We start from the raw sequence: 27,445 nt of genomic DNA, 5'->3' as shown, positions 1-27,445 counted from the left end.
ATAAGTTCCATAGGGCAGATGGCTGTTGTCCCCTCCTGCATGTCCACAAGCACGTGATGTGCTCATCACTCACGCCTTTAGACCAAAGACCAGAGGCAATCCTAAATGTGAAAGCGTTGTCTGCCACAATAAACAGGGTGATAACAAGACCCGTTATCTCCACTCGAAAGGAGGCTTCGGCCCTTTTCCGGTCGGAGACGGCACTCCTCCCGTGGTCACTCTGTCCCCCAGAACAAGCAGTGCATGCTTGCTCTGGGGGATATGGCGCTGTCTCTCTGGGGTCGACGGCCGGCCGCCGACAGGAGGCTCCACCGCACTACGGATGGATTCCCCTGTTGCCTGTGGCCCGCCGGCGCCAGGGGGCTCTACCACTAGGGCACCATCTCGCCGCTCTCGAACTCTCTGGCTGCATGCAGCTAGCCTTCGGGAGACAACGCCACCGCACCGCAGATGGCACCTCTCACAGTGAGGGCTCCAGAGCGCTCTTTCCCTTGGTATTACGGACGCTATTGAAGGGATACAGACTGCAGTTTGGTCTGTCCCTTCAGGTTTTGCTGGTGTAATACAATCCTGGGCCTGAAGAGATTAACCCTAACCCCCGCACGCACGCACGCACCTTTTTCTAACACATGTTTAATGTCAGAACAGTTTTTATTAAAACAAACATTTTTAGTTATATTTTTTTCATACAAAATATTATTTGTAATAGTATTTTTTTTAATGTAATGAACATTTTTTGGGCGTAACAGACATTTTTTGTAAACTCAATTTTTGTCATGTTGGTAATTTTTTGGCGGAACAGAACGTTTTCCTATTCCAATTATTTCTGTCATGATAGGCTTGTTTTTGTTGGTGTAATGAATATGTTGTTGTGTTTTGTCACCTGTCCAGAGCGATGCAGCACAGGTGGAGGATGGAGGCCGTGGTGAGGAGAACGTCCAGAGACGTCCTGACCAGGCAGAAGGTGTGTCCGTAGACCCAGTGCTCATGGACCAGTTCTATGGCTCCAAACGGCATCACCAGAACCGACACCAGCAGGTCGACAAACGCCAGAGACACTATGAAGTAGTTGGTCTTTATTTTCCTGCAGGAACCAGAGCTTTAAAATCCAAACATGGACCAGTTGATCTTTAGTGTTATTAATACTATCATTAATATAGTAATAGTTAATACTAATAAACCACCATTACTGACATGGGTTTGATAAATGCTGACAAAAGTAATGATAGACTGACTTCAAACACATGTAACCCTCCTATTATCCTCTAATATTAATAACACATTTAAGGCAAGGCAAATTTATTTATATAGCGCATTTCATACACAAGGCAACTCAATGTGCTTTACATGATAAAACATTCAATTGTTTTAAATCAATAAGAACATTTAAAATCATCAGTAAAATCAATTAAAATCATCAACAAACACATGACATCATCATCATGACCATAAATCTCTCTCAGTCATACACAGTAGAGAAATCCACTATCTGACCTGTGTCCATAGATCTCAGAGACCTGCTGGGTTCATACCTGACTAACATCTCACTGATGTATTCTGGACCAAACCCATTCACACATTTATAACCAGCAGCAGAACTTTACAGTCTCCTCTGAGGCTGACTGGGAGCCAGTGTAATGTGTTCTGACCTCTTTGTTCTGGTTCAGACCTGAGCTGCAGCGTTCTGAACCAGCTGTAGATGTTTGATGAAGACCATTACAATAGTCCAGTCTGCTGGACTATTGTCCAGCTCACCCCTACAGCCAGAAGCTGTAGGGGTGAGCTGCCATTTAGGGCGACCGTGGCTCAGGTGGTAGTGGGTCGTCTTCTGATCGAGAGGTTGGGGGTTCGATAAAGCTCTATATAAATCATGTCCAAGTCCATTTCATTTCCTGTTTTCTAGTGTTTTTGTGTATAGGCTTATATAGGAGTTTATTTATTATTTTGGCCTTGGTTCACCCTGACGTTTATGCTTCTGTTTTTGTGTTTAATTGTTGGGCAATAAATGATCTTTGCCTTATTCAATTCTCTGTGTTTCTTTGAAATGTGTTTGTTCCCACCCTAGACTAGGGACGTAACAGTTACCAAAGACAATCACCTCCATCTTGTCATGGTTTAGTTGAAGGAAGTTTTCACTCATCCATCAGTTTACTTTTTCTAAGCAGTCACACAACACCTCAATGGGACCATAGTCATCTGGGTTCAGTGATAGATATAGTTGTGTGTCATCTGCGTAGCTCTGATAATCAACCTTACAGTTGTGTAAAATGTGTCCTAAAGGAAGCATATAAAGGCTAAACAGAAGAGGTCCAAGAACAGATCCCTGAGGAACCCCACAGGACATTGGTAATCTGTCAGATTCAAAGTTTACTATGTTTACAAAATAACTTTGATCCTCCAAGTAGAACTTAAACCATTACTTTAACATTTAGTCCAACCCATGTTTACAATCTGTGTAACAACATTGTATGATCTACAGTGTCAAATGTAGACTTAGATCCAATAGAATGAGAACAGATACTTTTCCTGAATCAGTGTTCAACCTTATGTCATTGATCACTCATTTAAAGGAGCATAGAGCAGGATTTTAAAAAAACAAAAAAAAACATTCATTTCATGTTCTTTTTAATGCTAATGGCTAAGGGTGTAATAATACATGTATTTGTATTGAACTGTTTTGGTACAGGACGTTCGGGTACAGGGTTGTGTACAGGGTGAGTGCCCGGAACGGAATGGAATTTGCGTGTTTAATTCTGCCTGCAGCTACATGTGCAGCCCGTGTACGTCATGGCTAACGCTAGCGAGAAACCAGAACTGGAGGCCCCTCCCATGTCGCTAAAGTCTCCTGCTTGGGAACACTTCAGCTTCTGGGTGAAATACTGCAACAGAGAAAGACCAGTGGATAAAATGAGGGCAGTGTGGTCACATTGCTCAGCTGAGATCATGTATGTTTCTGGCAACACCTGAGTGTGAACATCACTGTGATTAGAAAGAAAACGTCCTCAGTGTAAACACAGCTGACTCAGCATTTAAGCAGCCTCTTCCTAGTAATTCAGATCTGACCAAAGCTGTAACAACTGTCATCAGTCTTTATATCAGCAGATAAAAGCTGTTAACAAGCTGTGAAGAGATTATTTTATTATATTTTATGTATTAAGTATTGTATTTTTTTTAAACTTTATTTTCATATTCTGTATAATGTTAAATACATTGTTGGTTTACTAAAGTTTCGAATAAACAAGCAAATTTAGTTTTGCATTTTGTTCCATATTGTACCGAAAATGAACCGAACCGTGACCTCAAAACCGAGGTACGTATGGAACCTCTTATAAAAGTAACTTTTTGTCATATTTGCTCAAGCTGTCACTATGTAAGAACAGCTTTACATCAAAATAGTAGTTTGTGTGAAAAAAAAACAGGCTCATTGAGACTCATTTTTTTCTCAAAGAAATGTCCGTTTGTTTTAGTGATAAACACCAATTTTATGAACAAACAACTGTTAATGTCAACATCAGATCAGCGCACGGTAACAAGAGAAAGTGAAACACAAGCAGGGGCACAGTGCACGCATAGACCCATCAGATGTGTTTATATCATCTGTAGCGACTCCAAAGCAGCCTTGTCGCTTGAAGGAGATGAATGGGTTTTGTACCTGTCAGACGCGCTGTTGCTATGGCGAAGAAGCACACTGAGTCTTGAAGTTGAGTTTTCCTTTTGTCTTTTAATTTAACAGCGGCTTTCACCGTTAACTGGATGGGTTCGTGTACAGCTTACGACAGGGGTTTGCAACCTTTACGCTCAAAGGAGCCATTTTGCTTCCTCTCACCTGGATTAAAGTCCTCCTGGAGCCAAAAATTATCTTCTCAAAGAAGACAATACAGTGTATTAAATTGTACTATTCTATACAGTTAAAAAAAAAGGAATAAGTTAATGTATTTTAAGGGCTACAAAAAATAACTTGAATTTGATAACACATGATCAAGTTGTTCAATGCTACATGCTAATTGCTCATTTCTTGCTACATATCAAGCAGCATATTTAGCCGGCATGTTGGCAGTTAAATAAGTCTTTAACTACACAAATAAAATCTCTATTTTCTTCCAGAATAGTCTTTTTGTTGATTTAGTTATCTGACCATGGATTTAAAACTTAAGGTTAACCACAGGTGTAGGAAAGTTGATGGTCTGTAGAGAGGTTGCAAAAGGTGAAGTAGGAAGGTGGCCGACTTATTGCACAGCGTGATTTATTTTAGGTTAACAAATCGGTTTATCATAATGTATTTGAAGTTAATGTCATTATTCATCAATACACTCTGTAAGAAATAACAATTCATAATTTAGTTAATTTTATAAAGCTATAGGGGGCCATTGCAAAAGAGTCAAAGAGCCACATGAGGCTCCAGAGCCGCAGGTTGCAGACCACTGCCTTACGATATGTAGAAGCATGAGAACAAAGTGAAGCGATCAACAAAAAATACGTCTACTCAGCTCTCCTCTCTCATCTGACAGCTGGAAATACATACCTTTTGAACTAGCCGCCCTTAACCACCCATCATGTGACCCCGCCTCCCGTGCGTTACCACAGCAACCAAACATCGCGTCACACATACACCAATATCCTATATTATGGCTCCTATATAATCCATGTATAAAAGATGAGGATAATCCATGTTATTGAGCAGAAAAAGTAATGTTTCAATCAATCAATCAATCAATCTTTATTTGTAAAGATTAAGATTAAGATTAAATCGGGCTTTCGCCTTTAATTGGCCATGTAATGTTAGTACATTATTGGAATTTGTCTTCTGCACTTAACCCATCCCTGAGGAGCAGTCGGCAGCCATTTTGCGGCGCCTGGGGAGCAGTTCGGGGTTAAGGGACTTGCTCAACATCCCACAGTGACGGCCCCGGTGAGGCTTGAACCGGCAACCCTCCGATTACAAGCCCAGCGTCCTTAACCACTAGGCCACCAAATCAAACCAATGGTATCTCAAGGCACTTTACAGTAGAGCAGTCTTAAGGACGGACTCTTCATTTTATGGATACACACATATGCATATATACGTATATACACATACATATGTGTACATATGGTTTATTGCTTTATAATTGTCCTCCATCCACCGTGGAGCAGCTGTGGCTGCAGCAGGAAATGAAGAACGCTGCACGTAAACCACACCATGTGACCACCACCAGTTCTAAACATCTGTCTGAACCCGTTAGGGTTGGGTCTGGTACCATCCTCTAGTTACAGTAACTACAGTGACACTAACCACCGTGGTGTCACCATGGAGACTGATTTATACATCCTGCACTAAGACTTTACTTTGCCTCCAGAAAATGATTTTTAATACCAAGTTTAAGTGTTTATTTGTTGAATCCATAAATAATAAACCTGGATAATGAAATGTTATCTAGCGCCACCATCAGAATAAACTGTAACATTACAATTAAAATATCTTCAATTGTTTTCATTCAAATCTTCTCATATTAACTGACAACATTAATGAGCACTAGAGTATGCACCCTATTGGTTGTGGTGATGATATGACCTTTGACCTTTCCTGCAGTGCCACCATCAGGTCAAACTTTCCCTTTAACAGGTATTTAACAGTAATCAGGTGCAGAAGGAGGAGGAGCTTATGAAGGGCTGAGAGGAGGCACATCATCAGACATGTGTGGATGCAGATTTCTGCTAGTCCTGTTTTGATGTTCATGTAGGGTTTGGGTTTTGTAACTTTTTATAGTTTAGAACCCAGGATAGTGTCGGCTCAGACTCCTCCCTACTTTTGTTCAGTTTAGCCAGAATCTCCAGTTTATTCTAGTTCGTTGTGTTGCTACTTTTAATATTTTTGTTAATAAATACTTTGATAACGTTTGCTTTCTGTGTGGCGTCCTGTTTATGTTGCGACCCCTCAAGCCTTGGTGTTACATCCTGGAGGAGGTCGTAACTGATGAACATTCATAGAACCATAGAGTCTATGTTACTAATCTACATTACATTCATCTACGTTAGCTGGTTTCAACTAACCAAACATTCCCTGAACAAGAGTCATTGATCACCTACGATCACAAAACCCTCATTTAAACCATGTGATTACAGCCTCACAACGTGTGCGTGCATATGAAAGGGGCGGAGATTGCAGCGTCTGACCAATCAATGGAAAGAAGTGGCAGACTGAGCGTCTTTACAATGAACAGTTTATAATAAATATAAATCTACCTGAGCTGTCTGTCCTTACACACCGACACCATGACCAGCAGGTTCCCAAGGACGCTGAGGAGCATCACCACCGACAGGAAACAGATCAGTGCCATACGCTGTGGAACGCCTTCACTGTAACACACACTCACATCATATACACACACACATTGTGTATACACACACACTCTAATTTTATTTTCTGTATTTCAGCTGTTTTTGTAAATTGTAATGTGTGTTTTGTTGTTCTTTTGATTATTTTTGGTGTTTTATGTATTTTTGTGTCACACTGTGTGTTTACTTTGGGGTGCTGCACAGAATCAGAACAATGGCCACATGTGGCCCCCGAACCACAGGTTACGAATGTCTGTGTTTAAACTAAAACAGACTGAAAGCTCATTGTGAGCTTGATTTGACCTTCTTTTAGACACAGTATCATGTGACATGGCTAATGGGCGTCTGATTGGCTCTAAGGAGCAGACATGACTCAGCAGTTATTTCCACTGCCGTCCTCACACATTAAACATATTTCATCTGTTCTCTTTTCTTTAGACCTTGATGACACTTTATTATTATTATGATGATGAAACAATAGGTGAATAATAACAATAGTCTAAAGGGAACTGTGAAGAATGACGTGTAAACACTGAATCCATTTAAAACATCTGGATTTGTTTAAAACCTCTGGATTTCAGATGAAAACCTTTTAGATGGAAGCAGTAAAATAAACGTTGTGCTGCTCATTGACACAATCTAAACAAACCAGAGTCTCAGCTTCAATCAGACAAACTTTATTTAAACATGTTTAGGATTAAATTATAATTAATATAACATTTACAAATACCAACGTTTTCAGTGTTTTTTATTTTCTTATGAAAGTTTTCTGATTGTTTTTGTCTAAAATAAATCCATCGTCAGTGATTGAAAGAGCTGTGGATTAGTGTAGCTGTGTGTGTGTGTGTGTGTGTGTGTGTGTGTGTGTGTGTGTGTGTGTGTGTGTGTGTGTGTGTGTGTGTGGGATTTATTGATGAAGACGTTAAAGTCTCACCTCTCACTGAAAAGCTCCTCCATCACCTCCATGAGGCCCTCAGTCATGTAACCATCAGTCCCTGTACACACACACACACACACACACACACACACACACACACAGACACGCACACACGCACACACACACACACACACACACACACACACACACACACACAGACACACACAGACACACACAGACACACACAGACACACACAGACACACACAGACACACACACACACACACACACACACACACACACACACACACACAGTTAATGACATCTGTTTATAAACAACTATTATTATGAACAAACACAAGAATAATAATAATAATAACTCATGAGAACAATATATTATATATTTTCAATTGTAAAATACAATAATTGCACAAACATTTAACACGTTTGTACAATTTAACCATTTTGTAATATTTCTTTAAAGATCCACTTTACGTTTTAACTCATTGTAGCTCCAGAAGCTAAGCTAACCGTCCATATATGGGCTCCTGCACAGCTGCTCTTCTCCTAAAGGTGGCAGTAATGCTACATTTTTGGTGCCAAATGCCATTAGCAACCATAGAAGAAGAAGAAGAATTAAAACTACTCTTCTTCTATCGTCAGATCCGCTGCATTTCTGAGAACATGATAGGTTAAGAGTTTTTTACATGAATAGATCAATAAAATGATTAATCCTTGACCTTAGGTCATTGATCTCCACCACTGTATGACTGTACAATAAAACAGTCTGAGGCATTGTACTAAATATGTAAATATAACAGCTGATCAATATGTGCCACTCATTAATCATCTGACTGAGCTTTACATGTTGTTCTGAGAAGTTAAAGCAGCGACTCATTAAACTAGTATTTTAATACATAATAAGCTATTATATTTATATATATATATGAAATATTATAGTTTTCTATATCGCCAAAATAGAAAACGCGATACATCTTGAATCTTGATATATCTCCCAGCCCTAATTCCTAAATTATAAAACAGCCTAAATTGAAACATAAATGTGTTTATGAAGCACATGTGTTTATTTAATATATAAATAATATAAATATAAATAATAAGTCAACACGTTGTATATTTACTGTTCATTTCACATTGTTTGTCGTTAAGTTAGACATTAACATTTTATTTTATTATATATTTATATTATAATTTCTCATGTGGTTCTCTGGTATTCACTAATGACTTATTAAACACATTTATTACAGACTTTACATTATTTAACACTTTATAAACAGTGTATATTTGTGGAGCTTGTGATTGGATGATTTTTCATGGTGACTTACGTGTTTCTTCTGCTGTGGTAGACGTTAAAATATCAGTTATTAATCTAACAGAACGTGTAACTGTGTCACATCCTGATGGTCTTTATGAAGATAAACTCTATGTTATATTTTATAACGTATTTACACCAGAACGTCTTCATTTATCATCTCTGTTCTGTTGTTTCTGGGTTTGTTGCTGATGTCAGCACTAATATTATGAGAACTGTCACTCAGGTCATTTCTGGTGAAGTTCTCACGAAGCTAGTGACGGCGTTCTTCTTTGAATTATTATTACATTAAAATACAGGATATTTACAGGAAAATACTAATAAGGGAAGATGGCGGGAAAGAGTTTAAAATACGGGAGTTTCTCGGCTAAAACAGGTACCTGACAGGTATGGTTATAATGGACGATCCCACTGGTATAAATAGGGCTCCAGAGTGATTCCATTTAGAAGCATTTTTGTGATTGGGATTCTAAAATGGACATAGGAGCAGCTGTGCCAGATGTAAATATGCACATATTCTGTCATCATTGTAGGCTTTGTCACATTCATTTCTAAATTCTTCATGTGGTGTGAAGGCAGACATTTAGTGTGTATCTGTTTTTACAGTGAGATGGCCTGGATGTATTTGTGTGAGTCTTCTTCAGTAAAAGTTATTTATGACATAACAGGGCTAACATTAGCTTTTCTAGAGACAAAACTCATCTATTACTGTAATGATGAAAGATGTTCCGTTCGTTGCCGGAAAAGCAAAGAGAAAAAGAAAGATGTTGGTAAGAGTTGACCATCAACCCACAGTGTGACTGGTTTATGGTCTCATACCATTAACGACAGTAGCAGATTAAAGAACAAAGTCTGAAAAACGCAGCTGGAAAAAAACAATAAAATCACAATAATCCAATCGTAATAAATCAAAATAATAAAATATTTAAAGTAACGAAATAAAATAAGCAGTAAAGCCCTGGTGTCAACGTAAGATAAATAAAACATTACACGAGTTAAATAGGAACATTTTCACGGAGATAAAACATGCTGAGTCATGTTTACTAATTGTTATTAGAATCATAAGTGAGTAAATATTATGAAAGGAAACGTTTGTAAACCTGAGGTAAATGAAAGCGTGTCTCTGACTGCTCATTATAAGCTAGCGCTAGGCTAACACAAGGCTAATGCTAAGCTAACAGGAGGCTACAGTTCAAACTGAATGTTTTCCTCATGAAGCAGAGCCACTTCGTTTCTCAGTGAAGAACACAGTGTTACTTCCTGTCAGCCTTTTATTCACTTCCTGTCAGCCTTTTATTCACTTCCTGTCAGCCTCATACACCTTATCCTGAACATCACTGCTTTCCTTTGAGTTCCACCAGTTTTCACTGGGAATAGAACCAGCAACACAAAGCTGATGTACCATCAGTGAACATTATTGATTATTGATCACATCATAGATGAGCAGGTAAATGTCAGGAAACTGGCACAAAAGGAAATTTTTGATAAAGAGACAAGTGTCACAGAGGATTTTTACACAATTTGTTCCCAACACGTGGCCTTAGTCGATCCAGGAAGTGACGAGAAGACAACGTGTATCTTTAAAATGACACCAACCAACCACGTGATCGTTCTAAAGCTTTGTTACTACTTCCTGTCAGAAATGTGCTTTATATCAACCTTTAGCCTCAAACATACTGTATGTAATGTCCCTTTAAATGTGGGACGTGGAGCTTATCAGGAAAACTATGAAGGTGGATGCCAGCTTAGGTGTTACCATGGCAACCATCGTTACATTAACACAAAACCAGAGAAAGGAGGAAAGTTTGGAGAAAGCTTATGTGAGGCTCGGCACGAATACTGAAGACTGACCTATAGCCATGTAACCCTAAGCCTAATTCTTTTTCTTTTTAAAAGTGCAACTAAAAATGAATTTTGTGGCTTAACAATTAGACTTTAAAAAAAAAAAAGTCATTGCATTGTATTTAGGTCAGATATCAGTTTGGACCAGCAGAGGGCGCTGGTAACACAGTGGTTGATTGACGAGAAAATGGTTGAGCAGGTGAAGGACAGAAGGATCCAGCAGAGTGATTAATGCATGGACTACTCATACAGACCAAATAATAACTAGTGACTACTGTCGCTCACTCTATATAAACATATTTATAAATATATACTGTTTGAGTGACAGTCGGATGAATTCCTTCTTTAAACTAAAACATTCACCAGACCTTCATTTAAAGCCAATAAAACATTTCTCATAGTCTCAGTGATTAGATGGAGAAATACATAAATAATATTTATTATGTTTATAAGGAACAGTGTTGGTAACGTTATTTTAATAAAGTAATTAGTTATAATTAATCACTACTTGTTCAAAAAAGTAACTGCGTTAGTAACTAAATTACTCTATAATAAAAGTAACTCATTATCAAGGAAATTAACTATTTGTGTTATTATTAAAAAAAAAAAAAAAAAGTTACTATATGTCAAATAATTCATATTTTTTAGATGTGTGTGTCGTTGTGAGGTGTTTTATTAAATTATAGTTGTTTACAACAGATGTGGACAAAGTCTTCACTCCTGGATATAATGAACACTTCACATGTACGTTCTTGTTTTTATCATAATTAATATAAAGTAGTGTTTGTATCGTCACCTTAAAAATGACAACTTTTCATCAGATTGTTCCACGCTCACCATCTCTGCTGAGTCATCACATCTGTAGTGTGTGTGTGTGTGTGTGTGTGTTCTGGCACGTCGCCTTAGCCAATCATAATCTCTCACCTTGTTTTTAACCCGCCTCCTCACAACAGTCGATTCAGAAGCCGGGGAAGCTTTCTGATAACATTTTATTTAATCAATGAACGCATTTAACGTTCAGTAACGATAACGGCGTTGTAACGGCGTAAAAAGTGATTAGTTAGATTACATCGTTACTGAAAAACAAACGCCGTTATTTTAAACACCGTTATTCCAAACACTGATAAGGACACACACACACACACACACACACACACACACACACACACACACACACACACACACACACACACACACACACACAGAGTGATGATATAACATAACATGACATGCATGGTGCTCGGTGCACAGCAGATAGCCGTCAACTCGGGTCCCAGCTGAGGTCGTCCTCGGGACCCTGGGTTCTAATCTTTGGTTTCAACCCTCCCAAAGGGCTAAGCCAGTTTCACACAAATTTCACAACTCGTGTTTGTCTTTGTAGGTTCATACATGAACTTTATTTGACCACGCCCAGCAGACCACCCCTGGCTGTCTGCTGGGCGTGGGCCTTGGCTCCTCTGCTGAGGTCTCGGGTGGGGGGCTCTCTGGGTTCGGGGGGGTTGGATGTTGACGGGGGCTTGGGGTTGGGGGTTGGGGTCGGTGGCGGGGTGCGCTGGGTCCTCGGCTCCTTGGGGCTTTATCGAGTGTTTATGTTGAGGGCGGTGGCTGCCTCTAGGCTTGGGGCCTTGGGGGCCTCTATGGTGCTGCTCGGCCGTGGGGGGGTAGCCTGGGGCTGCTTGGTCCCCGCTCAGTTTTGCCGGTCTGGTGCAGCGCTTGGGTGTACAGTAGTGGTTCTTACACATACATTGGTGCACTGGCATGTCTTAGACTGTGGGATAAAACTTTAGACACGTTGATCCTAAATACCTGTTTTATTTATTACCACTCACTGCTTCCCTCTGTCCACACACACCACCATTATACCTAAGCTTCACACTGGTCACCTGACTGGATTAATTACACAACACAGTAAACACAATATACACAACTATAACTACACGTCTCACTCTCACTTTAAAATAATCAACTCTTCCCCACCCTTTACATTTCCTACCCTGACTTCCTCTTCCCTGTTCCCTTCCCCCTCACCCAGGTGTAACACTGCTCTCTCTTTTTATATCCTCCCTTTAATAAAGTGTTTCTTACTCTTCCTTAGGAAGGGCTGGTGATGGTCACAATTATAAAATGAAATAAATTCATGTATTTAATTGCAACAACAAAACATGCATTAAAAATAATGCATTTCTTGTAGTGTTGACCTTTGACATCATGTGCAGACAAAGGAAAACAAAAGTCAGTTTTTGTTGCAACCGACACGTTTTGAGTAATGAACATTATTGTCATATTGTATATTTTTGTCCAAACCGATATTAAAGATGTAACTGAAATATTGTCGTAATGTTTATTTATTTTGTTACACATTTCTGTCCAGGGCTTTGAAATAACACCCACCAAATACAGGTAAAAATGACCCTTGGCAGCTAACATTGTAGCGTTACTAGCCATTTTGGCTGGTGAAGAATGAAACATTACTACGTCTGTGTGAATCGCAGGCTGCAGAAAGTCTTTGTTGCCAGATTGGGCTGTTTTCCGCCAAGAAATGTGAGGGTTTTTGTTTGTGTTTAGAATTTAAAATATAATGTGTATCTGGCAACTCTGCTTGTTGTAGTAATCCTTCATTTCCCATGAACACTATGTCGTGACATGTCATTCAACAATTGGCTACATGCTTACATTAGCATGATTGTGGTTATCGGAAAAGACAAACATAACGGCGCAAAACAAACAATAGGATCTGAAAGAAGTTGTAAAGTGAGCTGGGAAAAACAAACATGTGGAGATATTTATCTGAACTGCTAAAAAGGAAGGCTGCTGCTGACTCAGGGGAAAATGAAGATGAGAGAGAATCTGAAAAAGGTTCGTGAGTGGCTGGTATTCCACCATTTGGTCACCTTTAAAATGTGCACTATACAGTTTGTTTACATTAAGCATGCATGCTAGTAAAACATGTTTTCTCTACAGTATTATGTCATTCTTAGTAGTGATTAGTGATTACTTCTTTCTAACTTCAAACACTGTACCAGGGATCCATTTTGAGTTAAGTTTGTTATCAAGTTATGAGAATATACTTTATAAAAGGTTCACTTCTCTGACACACCCAAAGTTCCATATTATATCTTTTAGATTGTTTTCAAATTAAATGTTTATATTTTTACCATTTTAATGTATTTCTGCAATCAACTAAAATAAAAACTATTTAAAGAAACGTGAACGTTTCAATCTATTCTGTGGCTCATAATTTAGTTTATTTTAGCTGGAAAATATTTGGCTGGTGTAAAATCTGGTTGGATGCTAACTTTAAGAATCTACTAACCATGCTGACTGCTGATCTAAAAAGTTAATTTAAAACCCCGTTTATGTCCATTTATGTCTCTCATAACAAACTTTGTCATCACACATTTTTGCGTACAGAGACAATGACGTCGTTAGCTTTTATCCTTTAACCTTTAACCTTTATCATTTAGCCTTTTAACCTTTAGCCTTTAACCTTTAGCCTTTTAACCTTTAGCCTTTAACCTTTAGCCTTTTAACCTTTAGCCTTAAGCCTTTTAACCTTTAGCCTTTAACCTTTAGCCTTTAACCTTTAGCCTTTTAGCCTTTAGCCTTTTAACCTTTAGCCTTTAACCTTTAGCCTTTAACCTTTAGCCTTTTAACCTTTAGCCTTTTAGCCTTTAGCCTTTTAACCTTTAGCCTTTAACCTTTAGCCTTTTAACCTTTAGCCTTTAGCCTTTAACCTTTAGCCTTTATCCTTTAGCCTTTAACCTTTAACCTTTAGCCTTTTAACCTTTAACCTTTAACCTTTAGCCTTAAGCCTTTTAACCTTTAGCCTTTAACCTTTAGCCTTTATCATTTAGCCTTTAACCTTTAGCCTTTAGCCTTTTAGCCTTTAGCCTTTTAACCTTTAGCCTTTAGCTTTTATCCTTTAACCTTTAACCTTTATCATTTAGCCTTTTAACCTTTAGCCTTTTAACCTTTAGCCTTTTAGCCTTTAGCCTTTTAACCTTTAGCCTTTTAACCTTTTAGCCTTTTAACCTTTTAGCCTTAAGCCTTTTAACCTTTAGCCTTTAACCTTTAGCCTTTAACCTTTAACCTTTAGCCTTTTAGCCTTTAGCCTTTTAACCTTTAGCCTTTAGCTTTTATCCTTCAACCTTTAACCTTTATCATTTAGCCTTTTAACCTTTAGCCTTTTAACCTTTAGCCTTTTAGCCTTTAGCCTTTTAACCTTTTAGCCTTAAGCCTTTTAACCTTTAGCCTTTAACCTTTAGCCTTTTAACCTTTAGCCTTTTAACCTTTAGCCTTTTAACCTTTAGCCTTTAACCTTTAGCCTTTAACCTTTAGCCTTTAACCTTTAACCTTTAGCCTTTTAGCCTTTAGCCTTTTAACCTTTAGCCTTTAGCCTTTTAGCCTTTAGCCTTTTAACCTTTAGCCTTTTAACCTTTAGCCTTTAGCCTTTTAACCTTTAGCCTTTTAACCTTTTAGCCTTAAGCCTTTTATCCTTTAGCCTTTAACCTTTAGCCTTTATTCTTTAGCCTTTAACCTTTAGCCTTTAACCTTTAACCTTTAGCCTTTTAACCTTTAGCCTTTTAACCTTTAGCCTTTAGCCTTTTAGCCTTAAGCCTTTTATCCTTTAGCCTTTAACCTTTAGCCTTTTAACCTTTAGCCTTTTAACCTTTAGCCTTTTAACCTTTAGCCTTTAGCCTTTATCCTTTAGCCTTTAACCTTTAGCCTTTAACCATTTAGCCTTTAACCATTTAGCCTTTAACCATTTAGCCTTTAACCATTTAGCCTTTAACCATTTAGCCTTTAACCATTTAGCCTTAGCTGCTGTGACTAGCACGGCTCTGATCATGTGATTCCAGATCTGAAGTGTCTCACAGTCACAGTGTTTGTCTCTGATTTACATCAATGTTTGGCTTCCTGCTCCTCGTTTGTGTGTGTGTGTGTGTGTGTGTCATGACACACCACCGTGAGACTCCATCAAAGGTCATGTGCTCAAGGTCATAAATAGCTATGACACACGCACGCACGCACGCACGCACACACACACACACACACACACACACACACACACACACACACACACACACACACACACACACACACACACACACACACACACACACACACACACACACAGTTATTAATAGAGCCAATATGAAATGCTGACGTCTAACTTCACGTTAACGCTATATCATCTCCATGGTAACATGGAAAAATACATATAAATAACAGAAAAAGATGACAAAATGACTCCAAAACACACAAAACAAGAGAAAAAAAAATATACTACTGAAAAACATAAAATTAAGGAATAATACACAAAATGACTGTTGTTTCCTGAGTTAATGATTGTTATTCTTCCCACTGTCACTGATTTGTTGAGTTTTTTCTTATTAATTTTATATTTTGTGAGTGCTTCGAGATGCTTTTGTTTAAATCTTTAATTAAAGTCTCTGAGTCTAAGTATTTAGTTGATGATTTATGAGTAAACCAGGGAAAGCACATATTATTTTATATCTGTTGATATTTTACCTAGCGTTGGACACCTTGTTTACTTCCTGTTTACTTCCTGTTTAGCTGCATCTGTTCATGTTGACCTCACAGTCGCCTCCTGGGAAAATATGTTTGATATTGGACAGAATCACAATTTCACTGTATGTGTGGTGTGTAGGTGTGTGTGTGTATAAGTGTAGATTTGTGTGTAGGTGTGTGTGTAGGTGTTTACACACTCTGAACCTAGCTTTGATGTACAACAGCTGAGAGAAGCTCTTCAGTGATACAGTAAGGCTTCATTTACACACACACACACACACACGCACGCGCACACGCACACGCTCACACACACACGTCGTTGTTATACAGCAGGAAATTAAACTAGAAACAAAGAGTAAATCAAGTCATTTTCACTGGTTTCAGGTTATTTAACATCAGCATCATCAGATCTGATCATAGAGATGTGCCATAATGTATTTATTTATTAAGACAGTTTTAATCAGTAAGTCCATCTGATAACCTAGCCCTGCCCCTTTACCCTTTGACCCCATGATGTCATACATTTTCAATGTGAGAGAGAATGAAACTAAAGATGAATCTTTGTGTTACAGACGATAATGTTCTTCTTCCTCTGAGATAAAGGAACTCCAAACAGAGACCACTACACACGTTAGTTAGCTTAGCACGTAGCCACCAGTCCCACATGTTAAGTTAGCTTAGCACATAGCATCCAGTCTACACACAGTGTTGAATTGTTTAGTGAGTGAATAATGATGTTTACATCATCAGAGCTGCCAAGCCTCACGCTTTGAGTGTGACAGTCACACAATTTGACACATTCTCAAACCACACGCAACACGACATTTCTCACGCTTATTTTTCCCCATTCATTACTCTTTTTATTTTTCATGATAATGAACTTTGGGCCTCATGACTTGCCGTAGCTCGAGTAACTCTGATTGACTGACAGAGATAACCAATCCAGACCAATCCATGTCTGCTTGTGCCTAAATTTAACCAACCACGGCAGGCATCACACAATAATTAACCAATCAGAAGCAACGTAAGACTGGTGTTGATGAGCTGGTCTCTAACGACACCTCACCCAACACGCACCGACTCATCAACATGTTTTCAGAAAGAAAGTGTTTCTAGAACAAACAACGTCTGAGATGGTTTGTAGCTACTCAATTATGTTCACTGTTTATATCACAGTGTCCTAAATGTGATTTACTTTAAAAACTACTTTCATCAACTCAGAGCTGCCCTGAAAAAATCATCACTACATCATTTAATCACATTTCAGCCTTAATGAAGGAAAAAGTCAAAATGTAGTTATTGTGCTGCTAGTGATTAATAAAAGGGTCTTTGTGGCTCCACTGACTTTGACCTATTATTGTTTTTATTGTAAAACTATTGATAAAAAATAAATGGTTTATATCACCTATTGTCATTTAGAGTAAAAATATATAGATATGAATATTGGTCCATATCACCCAGGCCTAATGTAACCAAAGCAGTAACGTTTTATCTTGTAAAGGATATGATTGTATAAACTGTGTGAAATGAGGCGTTCAAACACTGTTTAAAGTATGATTTTATTAATATGAGTGTGTTACCTCAATAACTAATAGAAATCACTAGACTGATATGATGCCTTGTTATGTAGCAGTGATGCTAATGCTAATGCTACACTACTTTAGTTAAACAAAGTAAAAATACTGTGACTATAAGAACATGTCAGACCTTTAGTTTGATGTTAATTATACTTAGAACTAGTTTGATAAAATGTTTACATACAATTAAAAAATATTTGAAAATGATCTCGTCTTAAATGATCTTTTTTTCTTTTTTTCTATTTAGGGCCATGATTTTAAGTAAGTGAATTGATTTGTTTTATCGGTAAATAACTTTAAAATAGTCTAAATGATTTGAATGAAAACAATTGTGATTTTTTTTTTCCCATTTTGCCCACTCCTGTGTGTGTGTGTGTGTGTGTGTGTGTGTGTGTGTGTGTGTGTGTGTGTGTGTGTGTGTGTGTGTTAGACATTAACTAAATGAATTAAAACTTTTAATCAGCTACTAGCAGTGTTATAAACACTGCTAGTAGCTGAATTACACTTGTAGGTTATATCATCATAAATACATAGTAAATGAAACAAATGTCTGATCTAATGTTCATTTGAACTGTACTTATGATTATTATTGTATGTAATAGTGTATTTCTATAGACATTGAGTATGCTGCTTAGACATTGACTCAATGTTTTTTACATGATTATCTACCTATAAAAGCAAGGGAGGTCTGTGTGGGTGAGGGAGTGTGCGTGTGTGTGTGTGTGGGTGTGTGTGGGTGTGTGTGTGTCAAGATAGCCCGAGTGTGTGTATCTGTTATTTTGGAGTAATTTGGTCATTTCAAAATGTTTATTTTAATTTTATTTCACTTCTGAACGGCCCCGAAATGAAACCTATTCAACTTTTGACCTCAAGGTGTGAGGGGGCGCTAGAGCACCATCTATATCTATCGCCACTTCCGGTTCCGGGTTCATGACGTTTGTTTGGGTTTAAAAGAAAAAAAAGGTCAATATTAAAAATGTTTCTGTACCACTAAAAGTCATTTAAGTTTATATTTCATGGTTATTTAATATTATTCCCGTGATTCTCATAATTCCCATTATATTCTTTTTCATTATTAATATATATTTTTACTATAATTACTGGTGTTCTCATTGTATTATTAGCATTGCTATATTATCATTATATTACCTTAAAATTATTTATAATTGTTTATTATTAATATTTTTTTTAGTGAATTATTATATTATTTTGTTATTGCAATTATTAACATTATTATTACAACATTACTTTTATTACTATTAATATTATATCAACATATTTATTATTATCAGGGCTCTACACAAACTTATCCAGTGGTGGCACTGGTGGGACCAACTGTCTCTGTTAGTCGAGGGGTTGTACAGCATAGACATATATGTTGATGAATAGTTGACTTAACTGGTTACCGTAGTTACCGTGTCTCTCTAAACAACCTGCGACGGATTATGTGCAAGAAGCGCATGTGTGTGATAGATAACGCACGGAGGAGATGCTGACACACACACACAATTTATAATAAAAATATACTAAATGAGTAAAATAAAACTAAAAACTAAACAATATTTATACAAAAAGTACACAAAATTACTCCAAAATACATACATTACAGAAAAATACACCAAACAACAAAAAACATATGAAAATGACTCAAAATACACAAAACTAAATATTTATACAAAAATACACAAAAAAACAACAGAAATGCACAAAACTACACTAAAAAAGATACAAAAATACACAAAAATATTCCAGAATCACTGCAATGGCAACAAAAAACTATTATACAAAAAATGCACAAAAAGAAAACAGAAAGATACAAAAATACACATAATGACTCCAAAAACATACATTACAGAAAAATACATCAAACAAAAAAAAATAAAGAAATATAAGAAAAACAATAATTATACAAAAAATGCAAAAAAACACACCAAAAAGATACAAAAATACACAATTACAGCCCTTATGCCCCCACATGAATGCATACTTCTGACAGACACTAGTGTTTTTAATGACGTCCTTTCTGTTGCAGACAAGGAGAGCTGAGGTAAAGGTAGCACTGCCTCTGTCATCATCAACATCTGTGATAAACACCTACAACATGAGACATGTCCCCAGATCAATGATAGGAAATATTGATTAGGTTATAGCATTAGGAGGACACAGTGCAGGGAGAGCTGCTGGTATGGAGGTGATGACATCATTCTGAAGGTAGAAATCAACGTTAAAACAAAGTCATGTTAAAAAATGACAAATTTTTTTTCACCAGAACTCATCATGTCACTAAAGTCTCACTCTTATTTTCTGAAACTTGGCAGCCCTGTATTCCTCACATCAGTAACTTTGAAGCTGTGATGAAGATGAAGGTTTTTAAAATGACATTAAACAACATTGTGATTAACAAACAAACAAACAAGCTCTGATTTCTGATTAATTAAGAAAACATGAGTTAAATCTCCTCAGACTTTTGTTGTTTTACATTTTAAATGATTTTACAGCAGCTTTTTGCCATTTTTCAACTGTGAGGTCTTCATTATCACAGTTTGTCCTCTGTTCTCTTCATTTCTGTCACTTTAATAAACTTTAACACTTTAGTGACATCACACACCACAGACGTGTTCACATCATTAATAATGTTGTGTTGATTTATGTTTTTATTGTGATAACAGTAGTTTTATTTATAAAATTATAGATGTAGATCATTTAGTGAAACACACTGAGAGGTTGATCTACATTAAAACATCTACTGACGTCTGTAGTAAAGTTCACTGAATACAAACCTGTAGATAATATAAAGGAGGAGATGATCATTTAAATTAATACACTTTTATTGTTTTATATTATTATACAGTTAAATCTATAGATCATACATCTATGAAGTTATGATGTCACAGTGAATTGTGACGCTGTTCTTGAAAACAATGGGTTGTGGGTTCACGTCCCGCTTCAATGTTTTTTTATGACATTTTTTATGACGTATAGATGACTCTGGTGATAATATTACATTAAAAATCAATATAAATGATTAGATATGAAGCATCAGTCACTGTGTTTATATCCAGTGTAACAGGAGGACTCTCTATGCAGACATCCTATGATGCTGACACGTCTCCTCAGACACATTTTATTATTATTATTCACCACTCGTCACGTCACTGAAGAGATAAAGTGATGAAGTGATCATAAAGTGTTATTAATTACAGGTGATTTAATCACTATAATCACTGAAGACTGAACACATCTTTAGAACAGGATCATATTCATCAAACACTGACTTATTTCACCATCAGGGTGAATAAATCACTATTTTCCGTTTGGTTGTCATGGCAGTTTGAGTATTCTTTGATCCATTGATGATGGTTTTTTATCACGTGTACACATCATTAACCCAAGGTTTACATACTCAGGGTTTATTAACACACTTCATACCAGCTGTAATGAATCAGATACACAGAGTTTATCATGGAGGGTATGTTGACCTAGAGTTTATGGATAGACTCAGAGTTTGTTATCAATCAATCAATCAATCAATCAATCTTTATTTGTATAGCGCCAAATCATAACCAATGGTATCTCAAGGCACTTTACAGTAGAGCAGTCTTAAGGACGGACTCTTCATTTTATGGATACACACATATGCATATATACGTATATACACATACAGATGTATCCCACACCCAACATGAATTCATCATGGCGGCAAGGAAAACCTTCTGTTAAGCAGCAGGAACCTTGTGTGGATCCCATTCCTATGATGAACAGCCATCCACGTTATGCTGTGTTGGGTGTGTGCAGAGAAAAGGGTGGAGACAGAGCCGCTGAGACTCTGTAACTCCACACTGAGGATCCCACGGACCTGCAAGACAAAAGCCAGAAGGAGTACAGGAGCAAACACACAAGGGAGTAAGCAGACATAGAGGGAGTGTTTGAAAGAGGAATGGGACCCTCTCCGGTCCCTCTCTAACCTAAATGACCTCTCTCTTAACGCCCTCTCCAACCTCTCTCCAACCGAGCATGCCAGACCCCCCCCCCCGGCAGTCTATGCCTATTGCATCTTAATTATGAGCTATGAGCTGGTTCCTAACTAAAAGCTTTATCAAAGAGGAATGTTTTGAGCCTAACCTTAAAGGTAGAGAGGGTGTCTGCCCCCCGAACTGTGGTTGGTAGATGGTTCCAGAGAAGTGGGGCCTGATAACTGAAAGCTCTTCCTCCTATACTACTTTTAGAGATGAATGGAACAACGAGTAGTCCAGCATTTTGAGAGCGTAGTGTTCTGGGGGGATTGTATGGCACTACAAGCTCCTTGAGATAGACTGGTGCCTGTCCATTTAGGGCTTTATAAGTGAGAAGAAGAATCTTGAATTCTATTCTATATTTTATGGGAAGCCAATGCAGAGAGGCTAATACAGGAGTAATGTGATCTCTTCTCCTAGTTTTAGTCAGTACACGTGCTGCAGCATTTTGAACCAGCTGAAGTGTCTTAAGCGACTTGCTCGGGCAGCCTGCTAAAAGAGAATTACAATAATCCAGTCTAGAGGTAACAAAAGCATGGACTAGTTTTTCGGCGTCGCCCTGAGACAGGATAGATCTGATTTTAGCAATGTTACGGAGATGAAAGAAGGCAGTTCTTGAAGTTTGTTTTATGTGAGAGTTGAAGGATAAATCCTGATCAAATAGAACCCCAAGGTTTCTAACAGTTGTGCTTTGTGCCAGAGTAATGCCATCTAGGGCAGTTAGGCTAGCATAGGTTTCTCTAAGGTGTCGCGGGCCCAGTACAATGACCTCAGTCTTGTCTGAGTTGAGAAGAAGAAAATTTTGGTCCATCCAGGCCCTAATGTCCTTTAGACAGGCCTCAAGTTTAGATAGCTGATTTGTCTCACCTGACTTCATTGATACATACAGTTGGGTATCATCAGCATAGCAGTGAAAGTTAACAGAGTATTTTCTCATAACATTACCAAGGGGGATCATATAGATACAGAAGAGGATTGGACCTAGCACAGAGCCCTGAGGAACCCCGTAGCTTACTTTAGTGTACACAGAAGACTTATTATTCACGTGTACAAACTGGTACCTATCAGATAGGTAGGACTTAAACCAGTTTAGGGCAGTCCCTGTGATTCCAAGTAATTTCTCTAATCTCTCTAGTAGAATATAGTGATCTATAGTGTCAAAAGCTGCACTAAGATCTAATAAAACCAGCACTGAGAGTCGTCCTTCATCTGAAGCCCAGAGTAGATCATTAGTTACTTTAACTAAAGCAGTCTCTGTGCTGTGTTGAGCTCTAAAGCCTGACTGGAAGTCCTCGAACAGGCTGTTGTTTTGAAGAAATTCACAGAGCTGAGCTGCCACAACTTTCTCAAGAATCTTTGAAATAAAAGGAAGATTAGATATAGGCCTGTAGTTTGCTAAAGTGCTGGAATCAAGAGTAGGTTTTTTGAGAAGGGGTTTGATTACAGCTACTTTAAAGGACTGTGGCACGTAGCCTATTGATAGGGATATATTTATTGTCTCCAACAAAGATGGGCAGACTAGGGGAACAACTTCTTTAAACAGCTTAGTTGGGATCGGATCTGAAAGGCAGGTCGATGGTTTGGAGGATGAAATAATAGAGTTAAGTTCCTGAAGTCCTATATGTGTGAAACAGTTTAGGTTAGGCCTATTTACATTTAATGGTACAGCAGGCCCAGGTGAAGGCAGGGAGTGGCTAATTTTATCTCTAATCTTGTGAATTTTATCGTTAAAAAATGTCATAAAGTCCTCACAGCTGAGGGCTAGAGGAATCATGGGCTCAATAGAGCTCTGACTTTGTGTTAGCCTAGCTACAGTGCTGAAAAGGTACCTCGGATTATTTTTATTTTCTTCAATTAGTGAGGAGTAGTATGTAGATCGACTATGTCGTAAGGCTGTCATGTATTTACTATGGCTTTCTTGCCAAAGTATTCGTGACTCCTCTGTTTTATTGGAGCGCCACATTCTCTCTAATTTACGGGTTGTTTGTTTGAGTGTGTGAGTTTCAGAGCTAAACCACGGAGCTTTCCTCTGACGTTTAATAGTTTTTTCCCTCAATGGGGCAATTGAGTCCAAGGTGGATTTTAGTAGACTAGCAGAGCTATCGACAAGCAGATCCAGTTGAGAGGGGTTATAATTAATATCATAGTTATTTATTGGATGGTGCACTGAGTTTAAGGCAGCAGGAATGGCCTCTTTAAATTTAGCCACAGCACTGTTGGATAGATTTCTACTTGTAACTATTTTATTGCACAGTGCGAGATCCTCTAGGATAATGTTAAAAGATATTAAAAAGTGATCTGATAGCAGAGGATTTTCAGGGTAGACTTTTAGTTCATTAATATCAAGGCCATATGTTAGAACAAGATCAAGAGTATGATTTAAACGATGAGTAGCTTCATTAATAGTTTGAAAAAAGCCAACTGAGTCTATTAGGGACATAAAGGCTGAGCTCAGGCTATCACTATCTTTGTCCACATGGATATTAAAATCTCCTACTATCAGTATTTTATCAGAACTGAGGACTAAGTTTGATATAAACTCAGAGAATTCTGATAGAAATTCAGAATAAGGGCCTGGAGGACGGTAAATTATCGCAAATAAGACTGGCTGGCAGGTTTTTGATTCGATATGAGATAAATTTAGAACCAGGCTTTCAAAGGAAGTGTAACTGGCCTTTGGTTTAGGATAGATTAGGAGAGAGGAATGATAAATAGCTGCTACACCACCTCCACGGCCTATGTCTCGTGGCATATGAGTATTTAAATGACTGGGAGGAGTGGCTTCATTTAAACTAACATATTCATCTTGATACAGCCATGTTTCAGTTAAACAGAATAAATCAAAGTTATTTTCTGAGATAAGGTCATTTACTAGTAGAGATTTGGATCTCAGTGATCTAATATTTAATAGAGCACATCTAATGGTTTTATGTTTTGGTGTTTCTAGATTTGAGATTTTAATTTTTTTCAGATTTTTATAATTGATAGCTCTTTTATTTGATTTTATGTTAAAATCATTGTGAAATATGGGTCGGGGGACTGACACCGTCTCCATAAAATAATATTCATCACCATCACAACAGTTGTCATGGCGATGAACACAGCTATCCTGATAGCAATGGGAGGGAAACTGTCCTAAGGCAAGCGCAGAGGGGCGTGGAGGACTCCCCCTCTGTAACATGGTCTCATTCATGAGATGTCATAAATGTGCCATGTTTTCTGATAGTAGAGATGCTCCCTCCAAAGTAGGATGGATTCCATCTCTTCCTATCAGGTTCGGTTTTCCCCAGAAGGATCTCCAATTATCAATGAAGCCCACCTCGTTTTCTGGACACCACCTCGATAGCCAGCGGTTAAATGATGACATGCGGCTATACATGTCATCACTGGTCAGATTTGGTAAGGGACCAGAGAAAATTACGGAGTCCGACATTGTTTTAGCATAAGCACAAACTGATTCAATGTTCACTTTGGTTGCTTCCGACTGGCGACGTCGGGAGTCATTAGTGCCGACATGGAGGACTATCCTATCAAACTTACGATTACTCTTTGCCAGCAACTTTAGATTTGATTCTATGTCGCCCGCTCTGGCCCCTGGGATGCACCTCACAATGCCCGCTGACTTCGCTAGCTTCACGTTTCTCACTATGGAGTCGCCAATTATCAGAGTTTGTTCCCCGGTGAGTGTGTTGTCCTCACAGAGGGGGGAGAACCTGTTTGAGACGTGAACATGGTGGTGTCCCGAGCGGCTTTTTGACCTTCGACTATGCTTACCACGGACAGTAACCCACTCATTGCTGGCCGGGGGGGAGGCTAAGCTAGAGCTAGCACGGTCCGCACCGGCTAGGTCCTGCTTGCTAGCTTCGGTTTTGGTATCAGGGGTGAGGAACCGCTTCTCCAGATTGTTGATCCTCGCCTCCATATCTAACAGTACGCTACACTTTATGCAACTACCATTGTCCCTAAAGGAGGACGAGGAGTAACTAAACATCTGACACACCGGGCAGGAGAGCGGAGGGGAGGAGAGAGAAGCCATAGGTGCTAAATTTAAGCTAAGCTAAGCTAAGCTAAGGACAAAAGGAAGTTTAAAGGAGATTGTACTGCCTATAAGAGGCGAGATTGCTTTTTACTTAACCTTCGTACGTTTAACTGTACGGTAAAAAATTAAAACAAGTGTTTTCAAGGCTAAAATATCAATGACAACAAGTTTGATTAGAGTTGTTAAACCTCTTTATGGAACACACCTCTGTGCAATAATCAGCATGTTGATATAATGGATTATTTCTGCTCACTAACACACATTTACACACATTTATCAACAATATTTGAGAGAAATATGTCTATTGTTTATAAAACATGTTTTAAATCTTTGAGTTCAGCTCATGGACAACAGGAGGAAAAAGTGTTGGGTTTATATTTTTGTTCAGTGTTTATAAATAATAAATAATAAATAAATAAATAAAGTCTAATCACATGGCTCTGCTGCTCCTCAGCTGAGGCTCATGTGTTGTTTACATAAACCTTAACTCACTGATTCAACTCAGGTGTTAGAAATCTAGTTATCTGTGTTAGCTTAGCTGCTAATAATCACTTCATTTACCTGCAAAAACACTCATTACATGTTTTACATGTTTTATATGTTTATATTTGTACATGTTTTATATGTTTTATATGTTTTATATGTTTATATTTGTACATGTTTTATATGTTTTATATGTTCATATTTGTCCTCATTCACTCAGCAGAAAAATCCTGAATAAATGTGACATTAAAGTCCGCGAGACGGAACACACACACACACACACACACACACACACACACACACACACACACACACACACACACACACACACACACACACACACACACACACACACACACACACACACTAAACTCACCATCGTGTGATCAATGAAGGGTTAAATCTTATTCTCTGATCCAGACTCACATCGTTCTGTCCTCGAGCTCCGACATCACAGCGTTACAGCAGCTGGTGGATCAGGATCAGAACCAGGATCAGGATCAGAATCAGGATCAGAATCAGGATCAGAACCAGGATCAGGATCAGGATCTACAGAAACCAGGGTCCGTGCGTAAAGCAGCGGTGGAGCTCCTGGAGAGCAGAGGAACGCACACACACATACACTCACAGGCTGTGTGTGTGTGTGTGTGTGTGTGTGTGTGTGTGTGTGTGTGTGTGTGTGTGCGAACATCGAGCTGCTCCGCTGTGGCCCCGCCCCCTCCTCTGCAGGTTCGGGACCCAAAAATGGTCCGCGGATTATCGTGGTAAATAAATAAATAAAATAGAATCATGTTCAATTGTATTATTTGATAATGAAATGTATCCTTATTGATATGAAATGAAGTTGTTACTTTTTGGCAACAATTAAATGTGTTAATTATAATAAATAAATGTTGAGCTCAGCACATTTAGTGAGAGATTAAATCTCATTTATTCTATTGGTGCCAGTTATTGATCAGTTTTAAATAAGAATAATTACATTTATGGAATTTATGGAAACAATGATGCAGAACATGATCATTAAAATGTAATCAGATCAATGAGAATAAAATACAGACAATGAGACTCAGAGACTTTATTTATTCATTTTGTCTGCTGTCAAACATCAACACTACATAGTTTAATGTTTTATAGATGTTTTATTAGTTCAGTGAAATAAAATAATGTATTTAATTTAATAATAGTCACCATCCCTATAACAAATACATTATAATAATAAGAGAGAGCAGTGTTACACCTCAGTGAGGGGGAAGGGAACAGGGAAGAGGGAGTCAGGGTAGTGAAGAGTTGACTGTTTTAAAGTGAGATGTGATGTTATAGTTGTGTATAGTGTGCTTATTGTGTTGTGTAATCAGTCTGGTGACATGTGTGTAAATGTAAGGCGGTGACTCAGCAACTAGCTTAAGTGGTTAAACCTAAAACTGTCTACAGGGTC

General features: G+C 38.0%; 1 protein-coding gene across 1 annotated transcript in view; it reads right to left on the bottom strand.

The window, feature by feature from the left end:
• Window positions 1-26,510, bottom strand: part of htr4 (5-hydroxytryptamine receptor 4) — an 89,802-nt gene extending 63,292 nt beyond the window's left edge. Inside the window, exons 1-4 of the mRNA XM_028459519.1 lie at window positions 26,387-26,510; window positions 7,250-7,310; window positions 6,223-6,336; window positions 884-1,084 (exon numbers count right to left, since the gene is read on the bottom strand). Coding sequence (XP_028315320.1) covers window positions 884-1,084; window positions 6,223-6,336; window positions 7,250-7,296 — 362 coding nt within the window. The 5' untranslated portion in view covers window positions 7,297-7,310; window positions 26,387-26,510. The remainder of the gene's footprint in view (window positions 1-883; window positions 1,085-6,222; window positions 6,337-7,249; window positions 7,311-26,386) is intronic.
• Window positions 26,511-27,445: the final 935 nt, after the last annotated feature.

The sequence above is a fragment of the Gouania willdenowi genome, chromosome 10 (assembly GCF_900634775.1).
Source record: "Gouania willdenowi chromosome 10, fGouWil2.1, whole genome shotgun sequence".
Taxonomy (NCBI): domain Eukaryota; kingdom Metazoa; phylum Chordata; class Actinopteri; order Blenniiformes; family Gobiesocidae; genus Gouania; species Gouania willdenowi.
Note: the sequence above shows the minus strand (reverse complement) of the source record. Positions and strands in the feature narration are given on the sequence as shown.